This window comes from Protopterus annectens, chromosome 12.part0, assembly GCF_019279795.1.
Source record: "Protopterus annectens isolate FY-2018-M chromosome 12.part0, PAN1.0, whole genome shotgun sequence".
NCBI classification, from domain to species: domain Eukaryota; kingdom Metazoa; phylum Chordata; order Ceratodontiformes; family Protopteridae; genus Protopterus; species Protopterus annectens.
In genome coordinates, this window is record NC_056746.1 from 184,928,855 (window position 1) to 184,945,743 (window position 16,889).

Genomic DNA, 16,889 nt, shown 5'->3' on the forward strand with positions numbered 1-16,889 from the left:
CATACTCCTTAGTAGCGGGTACCAGTGTTGCCTTGGCCAGTCTGGAGCTATCAAGATGATCCTTGGGTGATCTTCTTTGATCTTCAGTAGCACTTTGTGCATCAAAGGAAGAGGTGGGAATGCATATGCTGTCAGGTTTTCCCAACTGAAGGATAGGGAGTCCACCTTCCAAGCAAGCGGGTGGTATGTCCTTGTGCAGAATTTTTTCAACTGGTGGTTGTGTGGGGATGCGAACAGGTCTATTTCTGGTAGTCCCCATTTCCTTGTAATGAATTTGAAGATGTCTGGATGCAGCATCTATTCGTGGGCATCCGTGGTAGTTCTGCTTAAGATGTCTGCTAGAATATTTTCTTTTCCTGGCACAAATATGGCCTGGAGCTGAATGTTGAGGTTCAGGGCCACATTCCAGAGGTCCATTGCCATCCGGCATAGAGGATATGAATGTGTGCCTCCCTGTTTGTTGATATACCACATAACTGTGGTGTTGTCCGTCCTTATCAGCAAATGACCCTGTTGAAGAAACGGTCTGAATGTCTGAATTGCCTGCTTTACTGCCAGCATCTCTTTTTGATTTATGTGTAGGTTCATCTGGTCTTGAGTCCATAAGCCTTGTATGCACTTGTCCACCATGTGTGCCCCCCAACCGAGGTTATAGTCTGGTTTGGGTGAGGCCTGTGGAAGGGCAGTCCTTTGTTCGATTGACAGGCCTGGGCCCACCACTGGAATTCTTGCTTCAGGCATGGAATTATTGGAATTTGGGTTTCTAGGCTGTGCTTGTGCTGAGACCATAAATTCCTGAGGTACCATTGCAACTTCCTCATATGTAGTCTGGCATGCGGAATCAATATTATGCATGATGCCATGTAACCCAGGGCTTGCAGGATTTTCCTTGCTGTAAGCTGGTTCTGTGCTGTTAATGCCATGAAATAAGGTGGTAGTTGCTTCTGCTTTTCTGCTGTGAGGAATGCCATCTGGTTTGATGTGTCCAGTTCTGCACCCAAGAAAGTTATCCTTTGGGATGGGATCAGCCTTGACTTTTTTGTGTTGACTGTGTATCCCAGGGCTTGTAGTAGGTGAATAACCTTTTTCAAATCTTTGGTTAATTTGTCTTTGCTGTCCGCTTGTAACAGGCAGTCGTCCAGGTATGGATAAATTTGAATTCCCTGAAGCCTGCAATGAGCAATTACTGATGCCAGGCATTTCGTGAATACTCTGGGCGCAGTAGATAAGCCAAAAGGCAATGCTGAGAATTGATAATGCTCTGATCCTGCAAGAAATCTGAGGTATCTTCTGCAATTTGGTCATATGGGGACGTGCAGGTATGCCTCCTTGAGATCCAGAGTCACCAGCCAAGACTCCTTGCCCAGCATGGGAAGAAGTTGCTGTAGGGTCAGCATCTTGAATTTTGGAACAATAAGATATGTGTTCAGAGCGGACAGGTCGAGGATAGGTCTCCATTGGTTTTCCTTTCTTGGTACCAGGAAAAGCCTGGAATAAAATCCTTGTCCTTGTTCCATAGCCGGTACCTTTTCTATAGCTCTCATCCTTAGTAAGTGGTCTATTTGCTGTAGAGCGTTTGTCCTTTGGTTTGGAGGTAGGTTTGGCATTCCTCTCTTCCTTGGAAGAGTATGGAAGTGAAACCTGTAGCCTTTGTCTATTGTCTGCAAAATCCATTTGTCTCCTGTAATGTAATGCCAATTTACTGAAAATAAGGCTAACTTTCCACCTAAGGGTGCTTCTAGTTGTTCCCTGGTAGGCGGTTTCAGAGCCAAGTCACTGTGATTGTCCTGTGGAAGTGGTAGTGGCTGGGTCTGTGGCAGTACTTCTCTGGCTGTTAGGCTGCCACTGACGTCCCCTGTAGGCACCTCTGGATTGACCTCTGCCTCTTGGGCGTCTATTTCTGCTTCTCTGTGCTTTGGTGGTGTCTGGAAAGGACCAATTCTTGGAAGGCCAGTTCCTACTAAACCTCGGAGGCTGGACCTGTAAGAAATCCTTGACTGTCTGGACAGATTTAGCTTTTTCTTCCACCTTCTTCAACACTTGCTGTGCAGGGGAACCAAACAAACTGTGCTTTTCCATGGGAGCATCTAGAAGCTTGGACTTTACATGGTCTGGTAAGGATTGTTCTTTTAACCATGCATGCCTTCTGATCACTGTACCAGTCATAGCTGATCTAAAGGAAGCCTCCAGTGCATCATAGCTGCATTTTAAGGAATGATTACTGACCTGCTGAGTGTTATGTACCAAATCCTGAAGGGACTTACGGTCTAAAGGCTCAGGTGAGGACAGTTTTTTAGTTAGCTGATCTAACAGGAATTCCTGATATTGAATCATGTGGAATTGACAGTTTAAGGCCCTGGCCGAAAGAGTAGCAGAAGTATACACTTTTTTACCCCATCTCTCTAAAGCCCTACATTCTCTTTCAGAGGGGAGGGGGTTTTTGGTAGAGGCAGCTGCTACAGCTTTGGGGCCCTGTGAAATAGTTTCAGGATCTGCAACAGGAGCCTTATACAAGTGATAATGTGTGTCCGGAACCCTGTAGTATCTGTCGGGCTTAGCAGGGGCCGGAGGAAGAGAGTCAGGAGCAGTACAAGCATCATTAAATGCATCATCCACAACTGTAAGTACTGGAGGAATGGCTAAAGGCCTATGCTGTGGCAAATGTAAAAAGGTCCTAAGCCTTTTCCTAGAGTCTGAAAAATCCTGGCCCTGCCATTGAAATTGTTCTCTCATAGCATGCAAGGTTTCCCCAAAAGAAAATTCCTCAGGAGGAGAGGCAGAAGGGATGGAGTCTTCTGCATCTGAGTCCTCATATGGAGAATAAGGGCCTTCTGGGGGATTTGTATTGTCTGAATCATCAGAGGAGTAATCAGTAGAAACTGGCTCAGGGGGCTCTGCTCTAGGCCTCTTCTCTGGAGGGGGGTGAGAGGCCCTGTCAGGGTGAGGCTGGGATCCCCTGATCAAAGAAATGAGATCCTCTGCTAGACTAAGCATTTGAGTACTAGAGCTAGGCTTGTGAGAGGGGGTTTTAGCAGGCACGGTCTTTGTTGATTTAGCTGCTTTAGCCCTTGCAAAAGCCTTAATTGACATGGATGCAGGGGGCCTAGCAGCTCCACGTGCAGGAGTAGATATATCTAGGGGGATAGTATCTGATAAATCCTGAGAACCTGTAAGAGCAGGTGGAATTTCCGTAGCAGATTCAGCCATGCTGGATGAGGCCTCGGTTGTAGGAGGCATGCTTTCGGCCGAAGGAAGAACAGCGGACTCGGTTTCGGCCGAAACAGAGACACTCGCGGTTGGCTTAACCGTGGTTTCGGCCGAAACCGCGGACCGCGAGTGTCGGTCCTTTTCCTTACGCTTTTTAGCTAATTGTGAAGTCGGAGTCTCCGACGGCATGTTATAAGCAAAAGCGGAGCCGAAAAACTCCTCTGCAAACTCTGACCGACGTCTAAGTGTCCGTCGGTTGAAGGAAGCACAGGCTAGACAAGCTGCTACGTCGTGGTCTGGGCCTAAACAAGGTAGGCAGTAAGAGTGGAAATCTTTATGAGGTATTTGTTTCCCACAAGTTAAACAGTTATTCACTTTTTCTGACATCGGCTGAGGCAAGAAAGAGTCCCCAACGGGGTACTTAGCTTTTTAGAAGTCTTCGGTAGTAGCAATCTCTGGTTCTGACCGACCAGCACTTGCGAACAGCTTCTGCTTCGGGCGCCACGCGGCAAGAAAGACTGAGGAAAATGCCGTTGGCTGATGCCTTTATACCCGCTTGAACTGCAGCTATGACGTCGGGTGAAGTGCGACATCAGTCGAGGCCAGACCCAGACTTTGGAATCCGGCCGACCGAAGGGCTGCCTGAGGCAGGACAACCCATTTGTTAGGACTGCAGATGCATCCTTGAAGGACATCCACAGAGTGCATATGGGAAAAGTACAGTTTTGTACCTACCATAAATGTAGATGTTCGAGGATTCCATTGCTGCAGTCCTGACTATTGGGTATAGTCCGCGTCCAGTCGGCCCGAATACCAGAGTATAAGGCTGACGTCGGTCAGAGCGCATTAGACTGACGTCAGTACGTCAGGGTACTAATGCGCATGACCGACGTCATATCCTCAGTCTTTTCTTGCCCCAGATGTCAGAAGACCCTAAAAAGACAAGTCCCAAAACAACCTGCACCAAAAACATGCACAATATATACAACCATATATATACAAAAATATAAGCATGTAAACTCACCTACACAACCACCCCTAAATACAGAGGGGAAGGAGGGAGGGTAAATTGGACTGCAGCAATGGAATCCTCGAACATCTACATTTATGGTAGGTACAAAACTGTACTATGTTCTTCGTCTTCCATTGCTGCAGTCCTGACTATTGGGTAGAATCCCAAAGCAGAGGTAAGGGAGGCTGGCAAATCATAAAGTAGGAGCTGACAACATGCCTTGTAAAACAGCTGTGGCAAAACCAGCCCTAGACTTAGAGTAGATAGGAAGGTGATAATGCCTAGAGAAAGTATGCACTGAACTCCAAGTAGCTGCTTCCAGAATATCCTTAGTTGCCACCCCCCTTAGAAATGCTGTTGAAGTGGCAGTAGCCCTAGTGGAATGAGGCCTAATCCCAGCTGGAATCTCCTTGCCATGATGGGAATAACAAAATGCAATGCAAAAGCCAATCCACCTAGAAATAGTTTGTTTGGACACAGGCTTGCCCTGAGAACTCAAGGCAAAAGAAACAAACAACTGCTGAGACTGCCTAAAATCCTTAGTCCTGCTTAAATAATAACGCAATTGCCTGTGTACATCTAAAGTGTGCAAAATCTTTTCCCCTTTATTTTGAGGATCTGCAAAAAACGTAGGCAAATGAATAGTTTGGTTTAAAGCCACACTAGAAACCACCTTAGGCATAAAAAGAAGGATTAGTACGTAATGATACCCTATCCTTATGGAAAATCAAAAGGGCTCTACTGCCATAAGGGCCTGCAACTCAGACACCCTTCTTGCAGAAGTAATAGCCAACAGAAAAGCAGTCTTCCATGACAAATATTTCAATTCAGCAGTAGCTGCAGGCTCAAAAGGTTGTAGAGTAAGTTTTTCCAACACAAAATTGAGATCCCAAGCAGGAGTAGGAGCTCTACGTGGGGTCTTATATTCTTTGCCCCTCTAAGAAACTGCTTGAACAAAGGATGCGAAAACAAAGGTGGGTCACAATCATAGTGAGCTGAAATTGCTGCAGCATGAATCTTTATGGAAGAGAAGGACAAACCTTTGTCCAATAATTCAGTAAGATATTGAAGAGCCACACTCAAATTAGGCTCAGAAATCTCCAAATTCTTTGCTGTACTCCAAAATAAAAATCTCTTCCATTTTTCTGCATACACTTTCCTTGTACTAGGTCTTCTAGCTTCCATAATCACATTTAAAACTTGTTGAGGAAGTTGAGACCTGCTGTGTTTCAACACAGAATATGCCAAGCTGTTAGATGAAGAGAGTGTAGCTTGACATTGAGCAGATGACCGTCCTTCTGAGATAACAGATGAGGAATCAGAGGTAAAGGCCATGGAGGCTTCTTTACCAGACTCCGTAGTAGAGGGTACCAGTGTTGCCGAGGCCAATCTGGAGCTATCAAAATCATCCTTGGCCTGTCTTGTCTGACCTTTAACAGTACCTTTGGAAGAAGAGGTAGAGGTGGAAAGGCATACACATGAAGGTTTTTCCAACTGAAAGACAGAGCATCCACTTTCCAAGCCGTGTGATGAAACCCCTTTGTGCAATACTTTGGCAGCTGGTGGTTTAGTGGAGAAGCGAACAGATCTATGTCTGGAGTTCCCCATGACACTGTCAGTTTCTGAAATACATGAAGATCCAGTTTCCACTCGTGGGGATCCATGATTTGTCTGCTTAACACATCTGCTAAGGAGTTCTGTGCTCCTGGCAGAAACCTTGCCTGAAGAGTCAGTTGCAGGCTTAGCGCAGTCTCCCATAAAATCATTGCTTGCCTGCATAGAGGATAAGAATGTGTTCCCCCTTGCTTGTTGATGTACCACATGACAGTTGTGTTGTCTGTTAGAATCAACACCTGCCCTGGAAGAAGTAACTCCTTGAAAGCCATCAATGCAAACTGGACTGCTAACATCTCTTTCATGTTGATATGTAGATGCTGAAGTCTGGCAGGCCACTTGTCTTGTATCCACTTTCCATTTAGATGAGCTCCCAAGCAATGTCCGAGGCATCTGTTGTTAAAATCTGACTTGCCTCTGGCCGGGTCACAGAGAGTCCCTTGTTTAGGTGACATTCCTGAGCCCACCACAAGAATTCCTTTTGAAGGCAAGGTATTATTTGAATGACAGTGTCCAAATCCTGGCAGTGCTGTGTCCATACATTTTTGAGATACCATTGTAACTTCCTCATATGCAGTTTGGCATTGGGAAGCACCAGAATACAAGATGCCATGAACCCTAATGCTTGAAGGACTGTCCTTGCAGTCAGCACGGACTGATGAGATAGTTGATGGAAGTAAAGGGATAGACTCTTTTGTTTGTCCGGGGTTAAAAAGGCCATCTGGGCTGCTGTATTCAGTCTCACACCCAGAAAGCACATGTCTTGAGAGGGTACTAGACTGGACTTTATTTCGTTCACAGAATACCCTAGGCATCTTAGCACTGCGATAACATATTCCAGGTGCTGTAGAAGAACTTCCCTTTCTTGAGCCAGAATCAGGCAGTCGTCCAAGTAAGGATAGATTTGAATTCCTTGAAGCCTGAAGTAAGCTATCACTGGAGCCAGAACCTTTGTGAACACTCTGGGCGCAGTAGATAAGCCAAAGGGCAATGCAGAGAACTGATAATGAGAATTTCCAGTTCGAAACCGCAGATATTTCCTGCAACTTAGCCTTATAGGCACATGAAGGTAAGCTTCTTTGAGATCTAAAGTTACCATCCAGTGATCTTTGCCCAGCAGAGGTAAAAGCTGTTGTAACGTCAACATCTTGAACTTGGGAATGTCCAGATAAGTGTTGAGGATAGATAGATCCAAAATTGGTCTCCACGTGTTTCCCTTCTTTGGAACAAGGAACAGGCGAGAATAAAATCCTAGGCCCCTTTCTGATACAGGGACTGGCTGAATGGCCCCTATGTGAAGCAACTGTAAAATTTGCTTGTGAGCCTCTTTTCTTTGTTGAGGAGGAACGTCTGGCATGCCTTTGAAAGGGGGCATGGTATGGAAATAAAATCTGTAACCGTGGTGAATGATATCCAACACCCATTTGTCTTGAGTAATTAGATCCCAATTTTCTTTGAAAAGAGACAGTCTTCCTCCCAAAGGAGCTGCCAGACGTGAATCTGCTGGCAGTGGAAAAAACAGGTCATTGGGTCTGTTTACGAAAGGACTGACCCCTGCCCTCACCAGAAGTCTGAGCAGGTGAACTCCCTGTTCTAGGCCTAAAAGAACCTTGAGCCCTGCCCCTACCACGTCTAGACCTACCCCTAGACTGAGAATCATAAGCAGGATATGTCCACCCCTTAGCAGGCCAATTTCTACTAAACTTTGGTGGCTGCACCTGCAAAAAATCTTTAACAGTTTGCATAGACTTAGCCTTGTCCTCCATCTTCTTTAAAACTGCTTCCACAGGCGAACCAAACAACACATCAGACTGTAAAGGAGCATCCAAAATCCTTGTCTTAACATGCTCAGCTAAATTCTGATCCTTCAACCATGCATGCCTGCGAAGAACAGAACTGGTAGCAGCCACCCTCGAGGAGGCCTGTACAGCATCAAAACCACATTGCAAAGAATGCTTACCCACTTGTTCAGACACATGAACCAAATCCAGCAACTCTTTACACTCAATACCTTCCGCCAAAGCATCCACCTTAGATTTCAATTGTGAAAGGAGATAATTCTGATATTTTAGCATGTGAAACTGACAATTCAAAGCTCTCATGGCTAGAGTGGAAGAAGTATACACTTTCTTTCCCCACCTATCCAAAGCCCTTGCCTCTTTATCAGTGGGAACAGGATTTTTAACCACAGAAGCCTTTACACCCTTAGGCCCTTGAGAAATAGTTTCTGGGTCCGCCCTAGGACTCTTAAACAAGTATTTATGAGCTTGGGCACCCTATAATACCTATCAGGCTTAACTGGAGCAGGAGGCAAAGAGTCAGGGTTCAGGGAAGCCTCTGCAAAAACATCTTCCACCACATTCAATACAGGAGGAATAGCTAAAGGCCTATGCTGGGGTAAAAACAAGAACTCCCTAAGCCTTTTCCTGGAGTCAGAGTAATCCTGGCCTTCCCATTTAAAGTGCTCCCTCATGGAATGCAAAGTCTCTGAAAATGAGAAATCCTCAGGTGGAGACGCTGTAGGAGTGGAATCATCCACATCAGAATCAGAATAAGTAAGATACTCCTGTAAATCTTCCACAGAAGATTCTGAAGCCTCTGAACACTGTTCAAAACTATCAAACTCCGGTTCCACCCTAGGCCTCTTATCAGGCGGGGGCATAGAACCCCTAATCATAGTAATCAAATCTTCTGCCATTTTAAGCATATGTTTCTTAGGTACAGAACCCGAAATGCTAGGAGAAGCCCCCACTGAAGCTGTAGAAGGCCTACCTCTCAAAGAAGTTTTGGCAACAGAAGGAGAGGCCCTAACTACCTTGGGTAGAGCAGTCACCTGAGAAGCCCCCTCAGCCTGGCCTACCTCCTGAGAAGGCACATCCTGTAAGAGTATAGTTTCTGCCTGGGACTCCATAGACACTCCTGGCAAAACCTCCGGCTCCACTGAGCCTTCTAAAGAACCGACGTCCGGGACTGCCGGTTCCTCAACCCTAGGCTTCACTGTTTTATCCTTGCGCTTCTTGGAGGAAGCGGGCGTCGGAGCATCCGACGGCATTTTATAATTGCAACGCTTCCCAAACACTAACCTGGCACAGTCTAACCTCCTCTTAATAGTGCGTTTGTTAAACCTAGCACAAGAGCGGCAACCAACAACGTCGTGCTCAGGCCCTAAACAAGGTATACACAAGGTATGATAATCCCTATGAGGTATCTGTTTCCCACAAGAAATACAGTTATTCACTTTTTCTGACATCCGGTAAAATACTGAGGCAAGAAAAAACTAAAATGTTCCCCAACGGGGTACTTAGCCAACTCTGTTTCGGTCTGAAACTCCGGTTTCGGAAGTATTTCAGTACGCCAACCTGCACTCGCAAAACTGCTTCTGCATCGGACCATGCGGCAAAAAAGACTGAGGATATGACGTCGGTCATGCGCATTAGTACCCTGACGTACTGACGTCAGTCTAATGCGCTCTGACCGACGTCAGCCTTATACTCTGGTATTCGGGCCGACTGGACGCGGACTATACCCAATAGTCAGGACTGCAGCAATGGAAGACGAAGAACATCTGAAGGGGTTGAGAATAACAAGTTTTTTTTTGCTGTTGGATTTATTTAAGCGTGGATGGTGATGAAACTCAATGAAAGTTTAGACTGGGAATACATCACATAAAGATGGTTGTGGAATGGGATGTAGGTTTAGTGAAGTTTTGTGTACTTTTAATAGGTGGTCATAATGGGTAGAAGGAGGGTGGATACAGTGATGCACACACTGGACAGCTGGGGTTGCTGAGGAACGAAGTGGGTACACCTCCCCAGGCTGGAATCAACCTATGAAGATGTGCATGGTGGATGTAGTGAATGTAGAAGTCAAACAGCCCAAGCATAGTGGTGGTCAGACAAAAACATGAAGAAAGAGTGACTATACCTAAACCCCCTTAATTGATAAAGCTATGGGTATTCACCTTCAAGATCAGAAACACGTGCACAAGGTTAGATTCTGATTAAACAAGCTAATGAGACTGAGCCTCCTTGCATGCACTTGAACAAATGCAGCCTGCATCTCTGGGAAAGCAGGATGAGCTATTAAACTGGACTCTGTCAATATGAAGGGTAAGGGAGCTTTGAGTCTTTACTACCTTATCTAACACATGGAATAAAGTTTCAGTAATAAATGTCAACAGAAGAACACATGCCTTGACAGACTTGCACAGCAGTGACCAGACATTGCGTTTACTTTCTTTCTGTTAAAGGTTGAATTGCTGTTAAAGGAAAAAAGGGGGTCAGGACCAACTAGGGGTTCCTACTGTGCAGTCGTCAGGTAAAACTACAGCAAGTGTCTTGACAGACATGCTGTGTAGCAGACAGAAATTGCTTTAACTTTCTTTCAGTTAATGGCTAAATTGCTGCGAAAGTAAAAAGGGGGTCAGGACCAACCAGGTGTTCCTTCTGTGCAGTTGGTGGGTAAAACTAGAACAAGTGCAGTTCTGCAGAGTGAAATTTAAAGGGAAAGGTGGCTTTTATTCTATGACCTAGCAGCGAAGAGGGAAGAGACAGAGTATATCACATCTTACCATCAAAGATTCCACTACTTAATCTTACTCCAACCCTACTAACCCCTTTCAAAGACAGTCTTGCCAAAAACTGGTAGGCTTCAATTATGCTATTGTTCCACCTCTTTATCACACCACTCCTATCCATTACTTCAAGACCAAAATAACTGCTTAATCTTTGGTAGTATGATATTCAACAGCAAAGTTAAACATAAGTAAAAACAGTTAATACCTTCCCATCAAAGCAACATAACACTAGAATGATGTTGCAACATCCATCCAAATCCAGGTACATCACAAAGTATTTTAACCCCTCCCTAAACCTCAACTCTAAGTCATATTACTTACTCCCAAAACAACCCAAAAAACACTGCACTGCTAAAAGTATTTCACACAAATGCTAGAAACATTTGCAAAAAACTCCCCAAGCTCCATGCATGCATATCAAATTACTCAGCTGATAGCTCTGTAATTACTAAAACCTGGTTGAAAAAAGAAATATAAGATGAAGTTGTACCCAATGGATTTAATATACTCAGGTTGGCCACAGCATATAAAAACGTTGGTGGAATTGCTGTAACATACAATAATACACATGAATTGACACCTTATCATACCACGATCACCCCAGTTTGAAAATGCAGCATTACTTCTAACTTATCTTGAACTGGACAGTAACAAATACAAATAACAGGTATTTATGTTCCTGCAGGTAATAATATCTCTACTCTAGAAGACATTCTACACTGGATGTCTACCCACCTAGTATTCAAACCAATGATGCCGGGAGATCTAACACCGGCTGGAAAACAATCAACTCTTGAGAATCCTTTAAATAATATACAATTGTATGGCTACACCCAACTTAATACATCAACAAGATACAACAAAACTACAAGAGAATCAATCCAAAAACTGGCATTTTTACCTCCCACTGAAAAAGATATACATCCTATGAAGCACTACCAAACTCCATAAGTGACCACTGCCCGGCCTTCTTAATAAATCACCATACCCACACCTTAAACACCAATTTAGTGAAGTGAGAAATCAAGCCAATTAAAATAAAGAAATTTTTTTCAGTACCTTCCCACAGTAGAAATGGGTCACATTAAAGAAATCTCGCAATTGATGACAGTGCATTACAGATCAATTTAACTTTCCTAAACAAACTTAACTATGCACCCGTAAGAGCAAAAAGATTCAGAGCAAATCCTGCTTGAAGGTTGTCCAAGAATATCAAACAACTCACGAAAACAACAATAAAGTATGGCAATCTTGGCTACAAAATACAACAATTTCTAAAGTATAACAACTCAGGCAACTAAACAATCAGATTAAAAATCAAATAAAAAAGATAAAAATATCCCTTTATGTCGCACAACAAAACAAGCATGTTTCTAATCTCAAACTCTTCTGGACCTCCATAAATAACCTTCTGAACTCCAAACTCACAAAAAATCAATTCACAATATTATTGATGAACAATACAAAAACGGAACTACAGTCTCATACCAAACTAGTTGGAGTTATCATAGATGACCAAAATAAATGTGATTATCATGTGTTGCAAACTATAAAAGAACACCCCAAAAGCAAGGCACTGCCAAGAGCAAGCATTGCCTATATGCATCCCCTGCTCTAACAAACCCACCATCTACAGTAGCAGACAAACTCCAATAGTGATGAAATAAAACTGCCAAATGTGTTACAAAGCAGCCTGCCAGAACCTATCAGTGTTTAGGTCTCAAACAATCAATCCGGCTAGAAGTCTCTCATATACTTACATACTCACAATCACCGATAAATCTTAAAATACTCCAAAATCTGGGATAGTGTTCAAGCCTAAATAATCTCATTCACCCCTACTGTCGTAGCCAAACCGTGTGCTCTGCAGACAAACGTCTATTAACATAACTTCAAGAATGCAGCAGGGAACTCATTCTAACATCACCTCTAAACAATGGAACTCAATCCCAAGCTTCCTGAGAGAACTTGAGAACATAAAAACATTTAAATACAAACTGAAGCAGCACCTTGCACACATTATGTTATTGTCCTTGTACCTCACCCAGTTAAGGTTTCAGTTTAGTTAATGCCTATCATGTAAGTTTTAACACTACCTTTCTTCTCTCCTAGTCAATCTCCCTTACTCACACTATCACCTGCAAAATCGCTACTACTACTACATTCATAATACCATCAACTACTAAACATCTTCGGTATCAATATCATGCAATACAACCCCTTTTTCTATTTACCTCAATCTGGTCTCTCTCATAATACATCCAAATATTTATCTGTATTCCTGAACACAAGCATTAGGAATACCAGCATATTATGTAATAGAATTAGCAGCAACAATTCATAGCAGTAATGCCACATCCTTAGATACAAATGGAATACCTGTATATTATGTAATAGAATTAAAAGCAATTATTCATGGCAGTAATGACATCTTTAGACACAAAAGTCATACTCCTGTTTTTCCTCACACTGCAAACATTACACGTGCCATTGTTTTGTTAGTACTGTGTTCTGCTTTCATATGTAATTATATATATTTGGAGCTTTTCTCCTCAGGCCACTGCTGAAAAGGGTTTTTCCCACTTGAACTTTCCCAGAAAACAAATCCAAAAAATAAGTAACTTATTTATTACATTAACATTTAGTATAGTTCATGTTGTACAATTTATAATGCAAATATCAGTGACTGTTTTCTTCACTGCCATCTAAGGTTTCACTTTATGTCATACAGAACTGACAACTGATTTTAAAAATATTAATTTACATGTGGAAATGCTGCATATTTGCACAGTTACTAGCAAACACCTGGCAATACCTCCAGTAACGTGCCTTATATACACACTCTAAGGGTGTACATTTCTGTATCCCACCATATTTCATAGTTAGCCCCTGAATAATATGCCACTTTGTTATGAAAAATTAAATATAATTATGAAAATGTGAACAAGTGACAAACGGTGGTTAATATCTCCATTGCAGAGCACTCGCATATGAAAATCCTAGCATCTTTGATTCTTACACCTTGCCCTTTCCTATTCTGCTTATGATTAATTTAAAAGTCTGTTAGATAAAGAAGTTAGCTCCAAAATATGTCCTGACACCTTAAAGAGCTATAGATGTTAAACAGAAACATACAAAAAGGCGCCACCTGTGAATGGTTTAAGATGAAAGAGGTATAATGAAAAGGGGGAATTTCACTAAGGAGGTTGAAAACTGAAGAGAGATGAATAATGGACTGAAAGTTTACAGAGCACAGCATACAAGTGGAAAGGGCAGGTTTTCAGTGAAAATGGATTTAGCAAATAAAACTGTGCTGCAAAGAGAGATGCATATTAGAACATGTGCATGTAATAATGGATGCAGGAAATGGAGGGAGAATTCTGGCACTGAAATGCTGCAGGATGGACAGGGCTGGAGGGGTGAAAAAGATTAACAACAAATATCATTAATCAGACTGTAGAAGAAACTGAGGTAAGAATGGAAGAATAAAGAATGATGATATGCAATGAAGGTAGTATGAAAATAAATATATATGAGAACAGGGCACACGTGGGAAAAGAGGAAAGAAATGTTAAATAATTGGTTGGAGAGTTATACAGAAAGTTATGAAATAGTGGGAACAGGAAAGAGCTGAGACAATAAATAAAGGTGGTGACCAGTAGGATGTAAGTGAAAGAGATAACACTAGAAAATATGGAGAGGACAGCAAAAAAGGATTTTAGTGTTGTCAGCGAGAGGAAGAAGGAATAGTACTGGCATGGCAAATAAAAAGGTAAGAGAAGATGTGATAGTATGAAAGATGAGATGCAGTTAGCATATAAAAATGAGATTACAGAGATGAGGCAAACATTTATGAAGGAAGCGGGGGGGCAGTAAGAAGAAAGTACGTAGAAAAGATAAGATACCTAATGTGGAAACAAAGGAATTAAATAAGGGAAAAGGGAAGACATTCTCATGCAATAAGAGGTTCAAAGAATAGTGAGGAACAGTGGGATACCTGGAAAAATTTAGTATTTCCATTTTCACAGTCATATCCATAATTTTCCCTTATACAGAGACAATCCATCACTGAGGCAGCACTCAGGGCTTTTTTTTGTTCTTTCTGACCCTACCCCCTTCCTCTAGGATCTCACCTGCATACTCAAGAGTCAGGCTGGATACCAACTAGCCCATGTGGTCCATGCTGTACACCTCATAAAACAGCAAAACCTCTTATGTAGTTCCACAGAGTCATGTCGAATTCATGCTTCCAAAATGCAAAACTTTAAGTCCAAATAATTTAAACAGCTGAATTTATTGTCTAAATCACAAAATATAAAAAGACAAGCGCTTTCGTCCCTCAACACAAGCAAGAGGACTTCATCAGAACAGCCATTACACTTCAGAACCTTCCTTTTATACTGAGTAAATTAACTGGTTGTTACACCCATAACAACATTTAAAGTGACCAGTACTTTTTACAAGAAGCATCACACACAAATTTGAATACACACAGTAAAAAACACTTAAAAAGTGTGTTACTATAAAATATTGCTAAAAACCTAATAAAAGAAACATATGCTGTTGAGATGTAAAAATAAAATATTAACACAATGTTGAAATATATAATATATTAATACAATATGTTGTAAAATATATTGTGTTACAAAATATACTAAAAACAGCCATAGTAAAGAGATGCACCAGGAAAACAAAAATGCATATGTTTACATGAATTAGTGTTATTGTAATTTATAATTTTAGTGCCCCCTTTTTAAAGCACTGGTAACAAGGAGATATTGTCACTGATGCTGTACACCTCTCTCCCACGTACATGCCAGCACCAAATTAGACCAGTTTACTTCTATACTTCAGAATGGGCAACCCAGTTTCTACCTTGCACTATCACCCTCCTTAACAGCTCCACCAGTGCGTAGGTCACTAGTTAATCCCAAGTGATCAGAGGTCACAGTCCGGGCTTTATGCCACTGCACAACACAAACGGGGGACATAAGAAGAACTATTATTCCTAAATTCTGTCTTCCGCAACTTTGTTCATAGAGATGCATGGTGGCACGCTTGGAAATCACAATTTATTCTATGTGAACAGCAACACTGCCTTACAATCACATCTTCATAAACAAGAAAACCAACAAAACACTTGACTGACAAAAATTAAGCTGAACTATGTTTCAGTTTTATACCTTACTGCATCAAAAATCAGAATCACAGTTCTGCTCAAAACAACTACTAAATATTAACTGAATAAATAACACAAAGTAGGAAAAGGCATTACATATTTGGTACAGGTACTGTGGTAAAGAAAACTTAAAAAGAACTGCAACTAAATAGCTTAACCATTGTGAATTTTGGACGTTGTTTCTTTGCTGATGTCTAAGTCACACTGTCGGCATAACACCATTGATATATTTCTCAGCATTAAATGCATTTGATGCTTGTATAAACATTTTTAAAAGAAATGTCAGAGATCATTGGTCTCTGCTTAGAAGGAAACTCAATGAATAAAACTTGGTACAGGTTTGAGTATACTGCACCTCACTATGCAGTCTACTTTCTTCTTTTTAACCTGCATGGATTATGTTTGATATAAAGCTTCCTGTAAATGACGTTCATGGCCTGACTGTACAAGGCACGACTGAAAAGGCTCCACTAGACTAATTAATTCACTCAGTTAATAAACGCTACCATACTTGCATTGTGACTTTCTTGCTTACTTACTTCCATGTGGCCAAATGTCTGAACCAAAGGCACCACTTCTAGTGAGTTCACTTCTGCCAAATGTAGTATTTTATCAATATCTTCAGTACTGCATGAAACAAGAAAGCACAGTAAAGATCACGGCAATACAAAAAAGTAAATATAACATATTTTCTAGTGCAAATTAAACTATGAGCTTAACATAAGAATGAATTTCTCATCCAGATCTAACTTTATCAACAATCAGGACTAAAGCTGATGGTCTTTATTCTACTTGGCTTCTAAAACTTACCCGGGTTATTGGCCCCTCCCATTTTACACACAATGCTCTGTCAGCAACGTTGTACTCCAGATCTGTTAGGCTGCACTGAGGCAGACAAAAGGCACCTACTTTAGCACACTAAAATTTCGCTATACAAAATCTGCTTTTAGGTGGGAGGAAGGAGGTGCATGTATTTACAAGGATGGATATGTTCAACCACACCAAATGTTACGGTAAGAACATAACTTCTGTATCTGAGATAAGAAGGCCCATTCTTATCAACATTCAGCAGAGAGTCCCCAAGTTTACCCTCCTGGGTTGTCATCCTCCCAGTAAAACACTACTGACTGTGGCCACAAAGGAAGTCCAATATCTAGGTATCACGTCTAGCATACTGTGCCTTGTTAAAGTATTTAGTGAAAACATACAGATGTTGTGCAAGTATCATTCAAGGATGTATTCCTGAAAATGTGAGTGTTTGAGTACACTTCAGTCACTGAAGACAAAGACTTCCTTGAACA

At 41.9% G+C, this 16,889-nt stretch overlaps 1 protein-coding gene across 1 annotated transcript in view; it reads right to left on the reverse strand.

The window, feature by feature from the left end:
• Positions 1 to 16,889, reverse strand: part of LOC122816149 (hexosaminidase D-like) — a 922,622-nt gene that overhangs the window by 787,565 nt on the left and 118,168 nt on the right. Inside the window, exon 4 of the mRNA XM_044088904.1 lies at positions 16,128 to 16,215. Coding sequence (XP_043944839.1) covers positions 16,128 to 16,215 — 88 coding nt within the window. The remainder of the gene's footprint in view (positions 1 to 16,127; positions 16,216 to 16,889) is intronic.